This window comes from Thalassophryne amazonica, chromosome 16 (genome assembly GCF_902500255.1).
Source record: "Thalassophryne amazonica chromosome 16, fThaAma1.1, whole genome shotgun sequence".
In the NCBI taxonomy this organism is placed as follows: Eukaryota; Metazoa; Chordata; class Actinopteri; order Batrachoidiformes; family Batrachoididae; genus Thalassophryne; species Thalassophryne amazonica.
Genome location: NC_047118.1, coordinates 69,726,566 through 69,744,199, shown reverse-complemented (window position 1 = coordinate 69,744,199; position 17,634 = coordinate 69,726,566). Strand labels below are relative to the sequence as shown.

Here is a 17,634-nt window from a genome sequence, read left to right as displayed (position 1 = left end):
TTGCTCTGTTTCAGTGTGAATTGTTTTGTGCTTTTTTTGTGGCAGTTTAAAGATTTATAGTATTTCAACAATGCCAAACTATTACTGCTAATGGTTTCTTTAACTTTAAATTTTCTATGCACAGCAAAGTGCGACTTTGAACTTTGCTTGGATATACAGTATACAATATATGGATGCATCAGATACTTTCAGAGTGATTGATGCGCCAGGGTAACATGATCCAGGCTTTTGCCCTTGAAAGCAGACAAATATTTCATACAGTGCCTCGCCTGAAGACATGCACATACTAAAAAATGAATATGCTGCCAATAGTTTTAGAACAAGCTTGGGATTGATTGAGACGGTGGGTTGTAAAAATGTTAAATGACACCTTACTTTTAAGATGCTCCAAAGGGTAAAAACAGTTATTTAAATAGACTTGTCACAAAATAATAATTGATTTAGACATGTGATTTTTATACCTTTGAAATGTCACTTGAATTAAAAATGAGTTTTGATTCTCAAGAATGTGGATCATGCAACCTGGTCTCACAGCAGTTCATGATTGCATTACGAAAAGTACATTGGTTTGTGACGAGGACACAAAAATGAGGTTCTTTTTGTGACGAGGGCACAAAATGTGGGGTAACGAGGGGGTCTGGGGGTTATGGTTAGGGGAGGGGAAACACTTACAATATGGTGATGGTTAGAGTAAAGGCCCCTTCAAAAATAACAAACATAAAATTGGGCAAAAGAAGCAGAAAATGGCCAAAAATCTGCAAACAAAGAAATGAAATAGGGAACCACGAAATATTCTACCTGCTGTCGGGAAGGACACACTGTTGGACAGGCATGCACTGTGCCACGGTGATGGTTTTGTGCATGCTCGCGCACGTGCACGAGCACATAGCGAGCACCTGGAGCCAAAAAAAACCCCAGCAATTTCTAAAATTTAATCCCCTCATCAAGCGAACAATACAAGTATGATCCTTCTGTCCCTCTGTATATGACCCATGTTAATAGACGTACAGTCATGAAATGACATGAATGAAGCAGTGCGCGTTTATCATGTCCACATTTGCTCATGACGTGTGTGTGGGGGGGCGACGGCACACTCCACAAGCTATTTGTGTTGGGGGGAGCACACCACACTCTTACATACCATTTGTGTCTGTGGGGGGGGTTCAGCACAGTCACACCCATGTGTGTTGCTTGGTAATGGCACACTCAAGGGGCACTTTGACAATTTTCACAGACAGCTCGAATTTGGTCATCTACACTCCACTATCGTACCCGGAACATGAATAGCCCCACCTTCTCTAAGTGCCCAGCGAGTGGTGTTGGATGTTCATGTGTGGCACCTGGAATTTGGGTGACACCTGTCAAGAGGGGGTCAAATGGGCACTCGCAGGGCACTCGGTGTCTTACGGCCGCTGGTGTGCGCAGATGGTTGTGGCGACAGCTGTACGAGGCGTTTGAGGTGGCACCAATTTTTCACAAATGGCATGTGATTGCTCCTTCGTGCGCCAGTCGGCTTCAGTTGTGTTAATTATGAAGGATCCCTTCGGAGAAGTGGGAGGGCTATAAATAGCAAATATATAAAAATAAATAAATAAATGGGCTCATGATATGTTTCCTCATTGCTCACCATGTTTGACAATGCTATTTTACCACCGATTACACCTGCCCGCCATGCCCATTTTACATGTGGAGTGATATCAGCATCCTGCATGAAAATTGTGCCAAATCAACATACACATCCATACCAGATGCGATGTGGTGACTCCAAGCAAAAAAAATCAGAGCAACAAAAATAAATTCAGTCTCTGAAAGAACAAAAATACCCTGCTGAGGGTCTTTCATAGCTGTACTGATTACTTCTCTCCATGCATGGTTCAGATCTGTCTACATACAGTACTGGATTGATTCTGCTCAATCATACAGTGAGTTTTCCAGTCATGTTTGATGCTTGTTTTCATCCAAGTGGCACAAATACACAGACACTGTATCACACTTATTTTTTTGTGTGTGGCTGCTCCACACCACTGATTCACACCTGTGCTGGCACTGAACTACAATTTCTTTTTCTCCTTTCTCCAGTTTCAGAACCCATATGCATACTCACCTCCATTCCGCTTTGGGACAGTTCCAAATGGATCCACAGAGCGGAACATAAGGAAGAACTACCCGGCCATGCACCAGTACATGGTGAAATATCATCAAACCGGAGTCCAGGATGCACTTGTCAGCCTCAAAACAGGGTAAGGATACAATGTGCTTTCAGCATTCATATGTTGATGTGTGAGAAGGCAGAAAGCCAAGCATTTGACGGTGAAAACTCAACCTCCATGCTGCATACCTAGACAGAATGCGATGCAATTGTTAAAGGTTTTCTGCTTGTCACTGCCGAAATTACAATCTGGATGTTGAGTGTCCACCACTGGGAAAAACACTTGTATGGTGTATAACAGAATTGCGGTGTATGTGTGTGTGTGACAGAGAGAGATTCAGGATGAATAAGCCTGTGCACGTGAATGCACGAGTGTATCCCATCCCTAATTTCTCAGTAAAATCTGAGTAACCACTTAATCATTTTCCATGTTTGATATACTGCTGGTGGAAAATTCTGGTATGTTGCCCGTATTACCAATATTGTACAGACAAAAGTAAAGCCCCCATCACACACAGCAAGAATGTGCCGGAGCCGACACAGCAAATATTGCCATAATCCGACGCAGCTCTGTCAGAACGCAGATAGACTGCCTCATCCACACCTGTCAGAATGCATCCAAAACGTATGTAGACAACACAGACTCCTGTAAGATGGCCATAAACGGCACCGCAGACTGCCGATCTCCAAATATCTGGATGGCAAACATGGGACGGAATGCTGTGTTCCTCCCTTTGGACAGGACCTGTACTGGACATCAAAGAACACCCAATGTATGGACCGGATTCACGCCATATGTGTCCATCCGTGCGGTCACCCACACTCTCATTCAATCACTCCTTCACTCATCCTCTTTTCCCCAGGCTCACTGACCTCATGTGCCTGTGTGTGCGTAAAAGTGTTGACATGAGGAAATGACCGCTCAGTGTTTGTATGTGTGTTTTCAAAGTAAGCCGCTACATGTGCGCATACACGTGCTCGCACGGCGCATGTGCACTCATGTGCTCAGCTGACAGTGGACAGTTTTACTGCTAGCTAAACCTTGCTGCGTGTGTGCGCACATGCATGTGTGCTTACCTGCAGCGAACCTTCGTTGACAGTCAAAGGACACATTTGCTTAAAAGTTTGTAGTGAGCTTTTCCACTATATTCGTGGCAGCAAACTTTACTCCCCCCCCCACAACGCAACTCTACATGGTGATTTCTGGTTGGATTTTCATGAGATTTATGTTTGGCATCATTGTTTCTAGCATTCCACCACAGGCTGTGTGGTCCTGGCTGTGCATTGTGAAATGCCCCTTGGAGGTGAGATTCATGTTTCATATGTTGTCATGGCGAAACAGTTCCACATCATATGTCCGACAGAATTAAATGTGATCAAGCAGTAGTTTGTTTATTACAGCGGTGAGATCTGTTCAGCTCTGTGCCTCTGACGTGAGGTGTGACAGGGTGCGCAACTGCCCGCCAGCTGCCGTGGTGTCACAGATCAGATGGGCACAGTAGTTCACATTATTTACGTTGCCCACGGGGAGGAATGTTATCTGTACTGTAAGGTCTATTATGGATATAACAGCCTGTCCATATCTGCAGTGCCATGCGCTGTGCCACATATTGACATGCAGTGGACACGGTGCTTTCGGTTTGTTCACGCTGTGCTCACATCACCTGCACATGGATGGCTGTGTGCCACATACATATCAACAATCAACAGTTCCTTTGCACCTGGGGGGGGGGGGGGGGGACATTATAAATGGATAAGTGGCATGTGCATGTCATACCACAGGCTTTGCCATGGCCGATCCATCTTGAGGTTCCCTCATACGCGCTCCAATCATTTCAGATCCTGTTTATGCCGGCCTTCAGAATATGTAAATTGTGGTCAGATGGTGTTCAGACCGCCATCGGATAGGTGTCCCATCTCGACCGCACCCGGAGAGTTTTGAACATGTGCGTCACACCGCTGACTGATTTTGACCAATTACGCAGATGGCTGTCAGAATGTTTTGGAACTGAAAATCCGACACTTTTCGGATATACGCCGATTCATAAGTCCGACGCCATTCTGCATGATTCTGGCTATGTGTGATGGGGTTATAAAGATTTTTATGACTTACACCAGCATCTCAATAATCCTTTGGTGGAATTTGTACTTATTTTGCACATTAGTACTTCTTGTTGAGATGTTCATCATGATATAATAATTTTAAAGGCATCACACTACCAGAGATCATGCAGTTCTCAGAATCTAGACTGGACATGTGAATGTTGTTATTACATCTTTGCAGCACCTGGTCTCATTTCCATAGAACTTTTTGTTGTTGTTTTATTTCTCTTGATGCCAGTATCTTTTTTCAGTTGCTCTAAATGAGAACAGAATACTTGCAGCCGCATTCAGTGGCATCCATAAAAAAACAGCGCACCCAGTGTCTTTTTTGTCCGCCAGCTCTGAGTGCTTTGAAGTTGAAACAAATAAATAGGAGGAGACGTTTATTTTTGTTGGTTTGTCACTCAAAATGTATCACAATACAGACAAAAAATACAGAAATAAAACTCATCTGTGTAACAGCAGTTTGAACAGATGTTTGGTTCATTGTTGAGGGTGAGTGCTTTTTATTGTTGTACATCATAAAATTGTTGTTTGGTGTTTATTGTTGTCATTGTTGTCAAAACAAATGTCATGAGGAACAGTTTCCCCACCACTTAAAATGCTTAAACTGCTGAGATGAAGATTTTTATTTTATTATTTTTTGTTTGTTTGTTTGGTTCTCACTCCATGCTTTTCTGACAGAAAAACATAAACACTATAGGACACAAGGCACATGTTGATTTTTACATAGCATTCAATTCAGTTGATCAGGCTGCTCTCTGGGACATCCTGAGAATTTGGGGTATTGAGTGGACATCATAGCCAGCCTCAACACAAACACTGTGAGTGCTATGAAGCGGGAGGCAGAGACTGACTTTTTCCCAGTGACACCTGGTGTTCATCAGGGATGTGTTCTGGCTGTTACACTGTTCAATGCTTGCATGGCCTTTTTGTTAAGTAGGGTTGTGGAAACCAGAAAAGAAATCAGAGTGTCTGGGTTTGCAATTGTCCTGGATCAGGAATAAGATTCAGGCTTTTTAATGCCTTCCTGGCCTTGGCCATCAGAAGTGTATTTCTACAGTTGTGTTCATAATACTAGCAGTGCGTAAAAAACTGACATGCCATGATATAGCTTTGTACTTACATACATGGAAATGTACAGGGAACACTACACCTTGTATTCCAAATCAAAATATGAAGAAAAAATGATCATATTTGCTATTACTTTGGTAGCCCTTATTTAAGAATGAAGGCAGCAAATGTACATGCACATGCAGAGTGCATGTCTCTTTGAAAATCTGAGTAAAATGGGTCATTCCAGACATTGTTCAGAAAAACAGCATACTTTGATTAAAATGTTGATTGGAGAGGGAAAACATCTAAAAATGTGTACACCATGATAGGCTAAAATGATATGAAATTCTTTAAAATGGCAACAAAAAACAGAAAGATGTGGGGGGAAAAAACAGAAAACCTCCATTCAAATGGATCGAAGAACAGCCAAAATGGCAGACTCAGCCAATGATTAGCTCCAGGGTAATCACAGAAGGTCTAAAGTTACCTGTGAATACTGTAACAATTAGAAGATGCCTATGTGAAGCCAAGCTATGAGCGAGAAGCCTCCACAAAGTCCCATTGCTGAATAAAACAATGTATGCTGAAGAGGTTACAATTTGCCAAAGAATACACTGATTGGTGTAAAGAGAAATGACACAACACTTTGTGCTCTAATGAAAGCAAAATTGATCTTTTTGGGTGAGGGGGCCCCAGACAGTTTATCAGTGAAAAAATAGTCCAACAGCTTAAGAACAATGTTTCTCAATGTTCAATTGCAAGGAATTTAGGGATTCCATCATCTACAGTCCATAATGTAATCAGAAGATTCACAGAATCTGGAGAACTTTCTACACGTAAGCGGCAAGGCCGAAAACCAACATTGAATGGCCGTGACCTTCAATCCCTCAGGCGGCACTGCATTAAAAACCAACATCATTGTGTAAAGGATATTACCACGTGGGCTCAGGAACACTTCAGAAAACCAATGTCAGTTAACACAGTTCGTCGCTTCATCTACAAGTGCAAGTTAAAACTGCATGAAAAGCGAAAGCCATATATTAACAACATCAAGAAACGCTGCCACCTTCTCTGGGCCCGAGCTCATTTGAAATGGACAGGCGCAAAGTGGAAAAGTGTCCTGTGGTCTGGAGTCCACATTTCAAATTGTTTTTGGAAATCATGGACGTCGTGTCCTCCAGACAAAAGAGGAAAAAGACCATCCAGATTGTTACCAGCGCAAAGTTCAAAAGCCAGCATCTGTGATGGTATGGGGGTGTGTTAGTGCCCATGGCATGGACAACTTACACATCTGTGATGGCACCATCAATGCTGAAAGGTACATCCATGTTTTGGAGCAACACATGCTGCCATCCAAGCAAAGTCTTGCTCAGGGACGTCCCTGCTTATTTGAGCAAGACAATGCCAAGCCACATTCTGCACGTGTTACAACAGCATGGCTTCGTAGTAAAAGAGTGTGGGTATTAGATTGGCCTGCCTGCAGTCCAGACCTGTCGCCCATTGAGAATTTGTGGCGCATTATGAAGTGCAAAATATGACAACAGCGACCCTGGACTGTTGAACAACTGAAGCTGTACTCGTACATCAAGCAAGAATGGGAAAGCATTGCACCTACAAAGCTTCAACAATTAATGTCCTCAGTTCCCAAATGCTTATTGAGTGCTGTCAGAAGGAAAGGTGATGTAACACAGTGGTAAACATACCACTGTCCCAGCTTTTTTGAAACGTGTTGCAGGCATCCATTTCAAAATGAGCAAATATTTGCACAAAAACAATAAAGGTTATCAGTTTGAACATTAAATATCTTGTCTATGTCATGTATTCAATTGAATATAGGTTGAAGAGGATTTGCAAATCATTGTAATCTGCTTTTATTTACATTTTACACAATGTCCCAACATCATTGGATGTTGTATGTGTGTATATATATATATATATATATATATATATATATATATATATATATATATATATATATATATATATGTATATATATATATATATATATATATATATACACACACACACACACAAAGGGTGTACGATGGTTGTACGACATTTTAACATCACAAAAAGTCAGTTTTATATATTATGCAAAATAGTAGCACAGTATATATTGTATTTTAGTGAAGTACTCTCCAGTTTTACCCCAGCAGTAACCATGTAAATGTAAATACTGTAGATAAATAATAATAATAATAATAATAAATTATGATTTCACAGTGTTCGCAGAATGCAGAATGTCCTTAGAGATTCTGAGAGGTGTCTTCCATATGAACATGAAGAAATATCAAAATGATCACTGTCTTTTTGCCAAGGGGTGAGAATGTATTGTTGCAACATGCTATACAATAGATTCACCTGTCAACCCTAAAGAACAGTGTGTGTGTGTGTGTGTGTGTGTGTGTGTGTGTGTGTGTGTGTGTGTGTGTGTGTGTGTGTGTGTGTGTGTGTGTGTGTGTCTGTGTGTTTAACAGCTCCTCTGAGATTGGGGATGTATGATCTTCCTCATTGGGAAAAGCGGAAGCTATTTTTAGTTCCGTCTCTATAAAGGGACTGAAGATTTGTGTGACAGAGAGAGAGAGAGAACAGAGCAAAGAGACAATGAGTGGAAGTATTTAACAAGAAAGGATGCTCAGAAAAGTGACCATACAGGAGGTGAAAATAAAAGAGGTGGGCAGAGAGGTGGAGGCTGAATGTCACCCTGTCATCACATGGGGGAAGGGATGACATTATGGACAAACTGCCCAAATTAATTGAGAGTGGATGCAGAAAGAAAAGAGCACAGGACTTCAGAAGAAGTAGGTATAAGAAAAAAGTGGATGGCAAAAAAGGAGTGAGAATTTAGAGTTATGGTTAAGAGAGGACTTTATCCTGAGCAAAACAGTGATGGGAGAGAGATGGAAAGGCTGATGTTTGGGTGACTTGATAAAGCACTTGCTGGTGATTTGTTAATGGCTCCATGAACCAATCAGAGTCCACACAATGAAGGACGGGCTGACCATAAAAATCAACATGCAAGAAATAGTGGGGTAGAAATGGACAAAATATCACTACAACTGTCTTGTATGTTAAAAGCACCAGATTTTGAAGACGTTGTTTGATGTAATAATAATAATAATAAATCTGTGTATACACACAACCCCAATTCCAATGAAGTTGGGACATTGTGAAAAATGTAAATAAAAACAGAATACAATGATTTGCAAATCCTCTTCAACCTATATTCAATTGAATACACCACAAAGACAAGATATTTAATGTTCAAACTGATAAGCTTTATTGTTTTTCTGCAAATATTTGCTTATTTTGAAATGGATGCCTGCAACACGTTTCAAAAAAGCTGGGACAGTGGTATGTTTACCACTGTGTTACATCACCTTTCCTCTAACAACACTCAAGAAGTGTTTGGGAACTGAGGACACTAATTGTTGAAGCTTTGCAGGAGGAATTCTTTCCCATTCTTTCTTGATGTACGACTTCAGTTGTTCAGCAGTCTGGGGTCTCCGTTGTCATATTTTGTACTTCATAATGCACCACACATTTTCAATGAGCGATAGGTCTGGACTGCATGCAGTCCAGTCTAGTATCCGCAGTCTTTTACTACAAAGCCACGTTGTTGTAACACGTGCAGAATGTGGCTTGGCATTGTCTTGCTGAAATAAGCAGTGACGTCCCTGAAAAAGACGTTGCTTGGATGGCAGCATGTGTTGCTCCAAAATCTGGATGTACCTATCAGCATTGATGGTGCCATCACAGGTGTGTAAGTTGCTCATGCCACTGGCACTAACACTCCCCCATACCATCACAGTTTCTGGCTTTTGAATTTTTCGCTGGTAACGATCTGGATGGTCTTTTTCCTCTTTCGTCCAAAGGGCACGACGGCCGTGATTTCCAAAAACAATTTGAAATGTGGACTCATCAGACCACAGCACACTTTTCCACTTTGCGTCTGTCCATTTCAAATGAGCTCGAACTCAGAGAAGGCAGCGTTTCTGGATGTTGTTGATATATGGCTTTTGCATGGTAGAGTTTTAACTTGCACTTGTAGATGTAGCAACAAACTGTGTTAACTGACAATGCTTTTCTGAAGTGTTCCTGAGCCCACATGGTAAGATCATTTACACAATGATGTCGGTTTTTAATGCAGTGCCATCTGAGGGGTTGAAGGTCACGGGCATTCAATGTTGGTTTTCAGCAAGTTCTCCAGATTCTTCTGATAATATTATGGACTGTAGATGATGGAATCCCTAAATTCCTTGCAATTGAACATTGAGAAACATTGTTCTTAAACCGTCGGATGATTTTTTTTAATGCAGTTGTTCACAAAGTGGTGATCCTTGCTCCATCTTTGCTTGTGAACGGCTGAGCCTTTTGGGGATGCTCCTTTTATACACAATCATGACACTCACCTGTTTCCACTTAACCAGTTCTCCTGTGGAATGTTCCAAACAGCTGTTCTATGAGCATTCATCAACTTTCCCAGTCTTTATTGCTACTGTCCCAGCTTTTTTGAAACGTGTTGCAGGCATCCATTTCAAAATGAGCAAATATTTCCACAAAACAATACAATTTATCAGTTTGAACATTAAATATTTTGTCTTTGTGGTGTGTTCAATTGAATATAGGCTGAAGAGGATTTGCAAATCATTGTAATCTGCTTTTATTTACATTTTACACAATGTCTCAACATCATTGGAACTGGGTATATATATATATATATATATAGTATCACTGGTCATGGTAAAAAGATGGACCAGATGATGGACAGATACTCACATGATGCAAAGAAGCTAAACCTGTTCTTCAACAAGTTTGAAGAACAGGTCTCAACATCATTGGAATTGGGGATATATATATATATATATATATATATATATATATATATATATATATATATATATATATATATATATATATATACGAGGGCTGTCAATAAAGTATAGGTCCTTTTTATTTTTTTCAAAAACTATATGGATTTCATTCATATGTTTACGCTTTAAGGACTTCCCACGGTGCGGGACGTCGTGCAGCGCTCCCAGGCGCCGTCGTCAGCCTGTTTCAAGCTGAAAACCTCCACATTTCAGGTTCTATTGATCCAGGACGTCGTGAGAGAACAGAGAAGTTTCAGAAGAAGTCGGTTTCAGCATTTTATCCGGATATTCCACTGTTAAAGGAGATTTTTTTAATGAAAGACGTGCGAGCGGTGGCACAGGAAAAACACCTCCGTGTTGATAACCATTTGTAAAATCCAGGAGGCTTTTGATGGCTTTCAGTGGAGTATATGAGAAATTGTTTCACAGCTGGACATGTTCCAACTTGTCCTTAAGGCTTCCAACAGAGGTGTTTTTCCTGTGGCGGAGTGTTGTGGCAGCTGCGAGCCAATGCTGCAATCCGTCCACACGTCTTTCATTAAAAAAATCTCCTTTAACAGTGGAATATCCGGATAAAATGCTGAAACCGACTTCTTCTGAAACTTCTCTGTTCTCTCACGACGTCCTGGATCAATAGAGCCTGAAATGTGGAGGTTTTCAGCTTGAAACAGGCTGACAAAGGCACCTGGGGGCGCTGCACGACGTCCCGCACCGTGGGAAGTCCTTAAAGCGACAGTATCACCTCAAAATCTCTCACCAGCCGTTAAAATTTTCACCGAAAACCAGCTTAATTTTTCGAACTGTGTCCACTTCGATGTGTCTCACAGGTTTAGAAAAAATTTTGATCAAACAAAGCACCAGTCGCTCAGCAACTTCTCAGACAAAGGAATTCCGACGAGGGGCTGGACGACTCCTCCCACAAGGAGTGCTCACAGGCGAATGACATCACCGACAGGCGTGGAAAAACTCATGCATGCGCACGAGGGTTCAAGCATGTCTGACGTAAAAACATATGAATGAAATCCATATAGTTTTTGAAAAAATAAAAAGGACCGTTACTTTATTGACAGACCTCGTATATATATATATAGTGTCATTGGTCATGGTAAGAAGGTGGACCAGATGATGGAAGGATACTCACATTATGCAAATAAGCTAAACCTGTTCTTCAACAGGTTTGACAACATGGTCTCTTCCCACCCTTCCCTCAGCTCTTCTCAGTGCACCCCCTCCCCTGTGCAATCACCTCACACCACAATTAGCACCACCTCCTTCCTCCCACCAACCTGCTCACACTCCCCTCCCTCCACTACTCCCTCACTCTCCTTAACGCCTCCCATCACCACCACTGCTGAGGATGTGAGAAGAGGATTTTGTCACCTGTGTCCAGGAAAGGCTGCTGGCCCTGACGGCCTCAGCCCCAGAGTACTGAAGGGATATACTATACAGCTATGCGGGATTTTCCAGCACATCTTCAACTTGAGGCTGAGCCAGATGATTGTTCCTGAGTGGTGAAAAATCTTATGTCTGGTCCCTGTGCCCAAGAAGAAGAAGGACCCCAACACACTTAATAACTACAGACCTATGGCCCTAACATCACATGTTATGAAGTCACTTGAGAGGCTCATGCTGAGGCACCTCCGCACAGTCATGGAACAATCTCTGGAACCCCTGCAGTTCATGTACCAGCTCAACAGGGGAGTGGAGGATGCCATCATCTTCATGCTGCACAGAGCTTACTATCATCTGGAGGAGGCAGGCAGCACTGTGAGAGTCATGCTATTTGACTTCTCCAGTGCATTCAACACCATCCGGCATGACTTGCTCAGCAATATACTACTTGACATGTAGGTAGAGGCTCCACTGGTGGTGTGGATTACAAAAATACCTCACAGGCCACCCAGAGTATGTGAGGCTTCAGGCCATTACATTGGACACCATCAAGAGCAACACTGGGGTCCTGTCTCCCTTCCTGTTCACACTATACACCTCAGACTTCAGGTTCTGGTCACAGTCCTGCCACCTGCAGAAGTTTTCGGACGACTCTGTCATTGTGGGCTGCATTGGCAGTGACCAGGAGGCTGAGTACAGGAGTGTTGTAGTCTACAGGTTTTTGGGTTGTTGTGGACTCAACCACCTGCAGCTCAACATATCTAAGACGAAGGAGCTGGTGGTGGACTTCAGAAGACGGAAGACTCGTCTGAACCCAGTTACCATCATTGGAACTGAGGTGGACATTATGAACTATTACAAGTACCTAGGGGTCCACATAGACAACAAACTGATGCTGTGTATAAGAAAGGCCAGAGACTGTACTTCCTCAGGAGGCTCAGATCTTTCAATGTCTGCAGAAATATGTTTTATCAGATGTTTTATCACTCAGTGGTCTCCAGTGTCTTCTTCGACACTGTAGTATGCTGGCGTAGCAAGATGAAGGCAACTGACATTAACAGAATAAACATGCTCAAAAGGAAAACTCTGTCATGGGGGTTGAGCGAGAGTCTGTGGCAGAGGTGTCATAAAGGAGGATGCTGAGGAAACTGCTCAGTATCCTGGACTACACCTCCCACCCCCTGCATGCCACACTGGCATCCTGTCAGAACACCTTCAGCCATCGACTGAGACCACTGAGGTACACCACAGAATGCCACAGGAGGTCTTTCCTACCTGTGACAATCAGGCTGTATAACTCCTCCCCTTATACAAGATAAACACATTATTGGACAGTTAATCAGAGTTATGTGCAATATTGTCAAACATCTTGTGCAAATGTCTTAAAAAACGTCTTAAAAACAGTGTTCACTGTTTATTGTTAGAGTCAGTACTCTGGCAAAATAATTTACTTCAGGATGAATAAATTTGATCTTATTCTTAACAGCACTGATGGTGTCAGCACTGACAAAAACCTGGAGAAACACATGCCACGCAACAGCCATGTGCTTTCGTGTGCATATTTTTGCATATAACTGGATGGTATCCATGCCTCTATACACTCATATGTGACTTTTTTCAAGACTTATGTCAATAAAGCTAATAGAATAGAAATATCTCTGATTCACATGAAATGTGCTGGTCAAAATATCTGTGAAACATAACAATTTGAACAGATCAGACTCCTGGCTGCCAATTTGAGTTTCTGTCCAATGTCAAAGACAGTGAGAGCCACCTATTGGCCAATTGAGGAACTGAGGGATGTGTTAGTCTTTCAGCAGTGGAATGAATACCTATGTATTGTTTAGAAACAGCACTAACATGAGACCTTACAGGACATAGCTGACAATGTAACAAAACACTTTTGTAGGGGGAATTGCATGCTTAATGCAGTAGAATGTGAATTAACATCACTATTCAAGTCAAAAAATGGTACCTTTCATTATAAATGGGAAGAAATCCCATTTTCAACCAAGAGTTGTAGACATCACCCGTTTCCATTCTTCTTCTGTTTCAATTCATTATATTAAAGTTATTAATCATGGAGAGGGGTCTTCATTTGGGTTAATTCTTAAGAAAATGCCTTCTATATCATATTTACATTAATTACAGACCTGGAGGGAAAAAAAAATAACCTTACCTTTTGGGGGTTCTGTCAGGCAGGACACAAAATAGTTCATTACTGTGTTTTTGTGGGTTCTCTCCTGCTACTCCGGCTTCCTCCCACATCCAAAGACATGCAGGTGAGGTGGATTATAAACTTTAAATTGTTTGTAGGTGTGCATGTGGGTGTGACTGTGTTTGTTTGTCTATATGTGGCCCTGTGAGAGACTGGTGTCCTGTCCAGGGTGTACCCCGTCTCACGCCCAATGACTGCTGGGATAGGCTGCAGCCCCCTGCAACCATTGATTGAACTCAGCGGTTGAAGATGAGTGTGTGTACTGCAAAATGTCCGGGACGTGCATCCAGGAAGGTCACAGCCTGTAACTGACAGACCTGTTTGTTACAATCATGGTTGCCCACAAATATGATCTAGTGTGTTGCTTAATGATATAACATGCTGGACTTGTAAGTATAAATATATGTAACTACACGATGGCCATAGTTTAGAACAAATGTCCTGATGGTGTTACAGACTCCATGAAAAAAGGATTACCCAAATATGATAAAATTCATGGCAAAAAAGGCATTTGCGAACATCTGGACAATCCTACCACAGTTAAAACAAGACCACTGCACAATGATTAATCAAGGACACCCTTCCAGGTCTTGTCAGCTTTTCTAACACGGGCACAGTTTCAGTGTGTAACAATTAAGGATGCATATCCATAAAACAAAGAACAGGGTTTAATATAACAAGGTCTGTCATGAATATGACCACTATATAATTGCCAAAGCTCAGCAGATTGTCAAAAAGACAAACTGTAGCAGTCAGTAACTTTTGTTCAGGGGCATTTTACTCAAGTGCTCAAGGAAAGGGCAAAACATGAATTAGAAGATCTATGCCAAACTGAAATTCTTATACTATTACAAGCTCATGTGCCCTCACGAATGCCATATTCCATTATTGGTAAAAGTAGAATCCACACTTGCATGCTCCTGTAAATGGCTTTCAAATTTCCACTTCCTGTCAAATTTTGGGAAGTGAGCAATGAATATGCTGTCCTCAGTTAAAATAGTGTGAGTTTGTGTTTGCTACTAGCACCTTTTAAACATTTGCGTGTCATAATAAAAAGTGTTTGAGTTTAACTGTCAATCGTTCATCGCTGGAAATAATTAAGAAGAACCAGAAGAAGAAGTAGAAGAGCCTTTTTTCATGGAGCAGTGGGCAACCTGACACCAGAGGACCAAATCCAGATATAGAGATGATGCCTTGCTTGGGGCAGAGATAGTGGCAGACTATCACAGATTAATTGATTCCATCTGCTCAAAGTGATATTAATCAGTGAAATCACCGGGTGGAGTCAGTGGCTGCAAAGTAAACCTGCACCCTCTTGGCCCTTTCTGGAACAAGTTGCCCACCCATGATTTAGACCCCTGGGTCATTCCATATCAATTCAATGAATATTTGAGGGGCCTCACACACTTTGTCTCAGATTTTCTTTAAATTTTAATCAAATATTCCCAGACTATTCAGAACAACAAATCTGAGCCCCCCAAGAGGTGGGGAGCTCTGTGTTTATGTGAACCGCGAGTGGAGGATGTGGCAGGGAATAAATCATATAACCAACAACAGAAGCAGCAACCCAAGAGATGCTAGGTCTGACACCTCGATGGCAGAGGAGCTGAACCGCTTCTTTGCCCGCTTCGAAGCAGACAGACCAGCAGCAACTCCACACCCACCACCCTCCAGCACTAGCATGCTAACACTTCAGGAACATGAAGTGAGACGTGTGCTGAAGGCGGTTAACCCCAGGAAGGCGGCCAGCCCCGATGGTGTACCTGGAAAGGTACTCAAACATGTGCTGACCAACTGGCAGGAGTTTTCACCTGCATCTTCAACCTGTCCCTGTCGCTAGCCACCATTTCACTCTGCTTCAAATCGTCCATCATCATTCCAGCTCCAAAGAAGTCAGCAGTGGAGAGCATAAATGACTACAGGCCTGTTGCACTTACGCCTGTGGTCATGAAGTCCTTTGAAAGACTGGTCTCTCAGCACATAAGAGCCTGTCTGCCTCCCACTCTGGACCCCCACCAGTTTGCCGACAGGGCAAACCGCTCCACAGAGGATGCTATCACCACAGCTCTCCACACCGCGCTGAGCCACCTGGAGCACAAGGGGAGCTATGTGAGGATGCTTTTCCTGGACTTCAGCTCAGCCTTCAACCACATCATCCCGGAGATCCTGGTCCAGAAACTGACATATCTGACCATCTCCACCCCCATCTGCCAGTGGATCAAGGACTTCCTCACAAACCGCACACAGTTTGTGAAACTTGGCCCCTACCTTTCCTCCACCATCACACTCAGCATCAGTTCCCCTCAAGGCCGTGTACTGAGCTCCCTCTTGTTCACCCTTTACATGCACGACTGCTCTCTGACCCATCCCACAAATACCATCATAAAGTTTCCAGATGACACCACCGTGATTGGGCTCATCTCAGGGGGGGGGATGAGGCTGACTATAGAGAGGAGGTCAATCGACTGACAGCATGGTGTTCAGTTAACAACCTGCCGCTGAACACCACAAAAACAAAAGAAATAATCCTGGACTTCAGGAAGAACAGGGCTGACCCAGCCCCGCTCTACATCCAAGGGGACTGTGTGGAAAGGGTCAGCTCCATCAGGTTCCTAGGAGTGCAGCTCTCTGACAGCCTCTGCTGGACTGCCAACACCACAGTGGTGGTGAAGAAAGCCCAGCAGTGACTCCACTTCCTGAGGGTGCTCAGGAGAAACAACCTCGAGGAGAAGCTGCTGGTGTTGTTCTACAGAGCCACCATCGAGAGCATCCTGACATACTGCATCACAGCGTGGTATGGGGGGTGCTCAGCAGCAGACAGGAAAACACTGCAGAGCATGATCAAAACGGCCCAGGGGATCACTGGTTGCTCTCTGCCCAGCCCGGAAGACAATGCTACCTCAACAGAGCTGCCAGCATCAGCAAAGACACATCCCACCCCAGAAACCACCTGTTTGACCTACTACCCTCCGGCCGACGTTATAGGTCAATCAAAACTAGGACAAAGAGACTCAGGGACAGCTTTCTCCCCAGAGCGATCACAACACTGAACAATAACAAATCACTCTAATCTTGCGCAATATCTATAAACCATGTGCAATTTTCCCATGCAATATGATTCCACAGTTGTATATAATTCTCGTTTTACATTTTACTTGGTCCACATTTTATGTTATTTTATTTTACCTTATGTTTATATTAGTTGTACATATACTCTGAATAATTTACCATTAAATTTCACTATCTTTTATATTGGCTAAAAATTACTTGCACCACGGAAAGCACCTTTTTGGAGTTGCACTCTTACTTGTTGTAATGCAAATTACAATGACAATAAAGGCAATTCTGATTATGATTCTGAAGTAGTTTCTGAGATATGGCCAATTTAGTATGCATGCGGTGTGCTGGTTTTTAGGCAAAATTTATGGCCAACATTTCTGGAGCCATGTTCAAGGTAGAATATCTCAGCAAATAATGGACTTAGAAGCCTGAAATTTTCAGTGGCAGTTGTCATGGACACCCAGACTTGGACTATAGTCAAACAACAGACATAGCACTAAACTGTGAAGTGTATGTATGCTGAAACTATGGAAAATATTACAATGACTATTGCGAGCATCCATGTTTGAGACACTGAATTATACAGTAGTGTTCAGAATAATAGTAGTGCTATGTTACTAAAAAAGATTAATCCAGGTTTTGGAGTATATTTCTTATTGTTACATGGGAAACAAGGTACCAGTAGATTCAGTAGATTCTCACAAATCCAACAAAACCAAGCATTCATGATATGCACACTCTTAAGGCTATGAAATGGGGCTATTAGTAAAAAAAAGTAGAAA

The 17,634-nt window shown here is 42.4% G+C and overlaps 1 protein-coding gene across 1 annotated transcript in view; it reads left to right on the top strand.

The window, feature by feature from the left end:
- Positions 1–17,634, top strand: part of grin2aa (glutamate receptor, ionotropic, N-methyl D-aspartate 2A, a) — a 648,709-nt gene that overhangs the window by 578,946 nt on the left and 52,129 nt on the right. Inside the window, exon 11 of the mRNA XM_034191285.1 lies at positions 2,080–2,240. Within this exon, the coding sequence (XP_034047176.1) occupies positions 2,080–2,240 (161 nt within the window). The remainder of the gene's footprint in view (positions 1–2,079; positions 2,241–17,634) is intronic.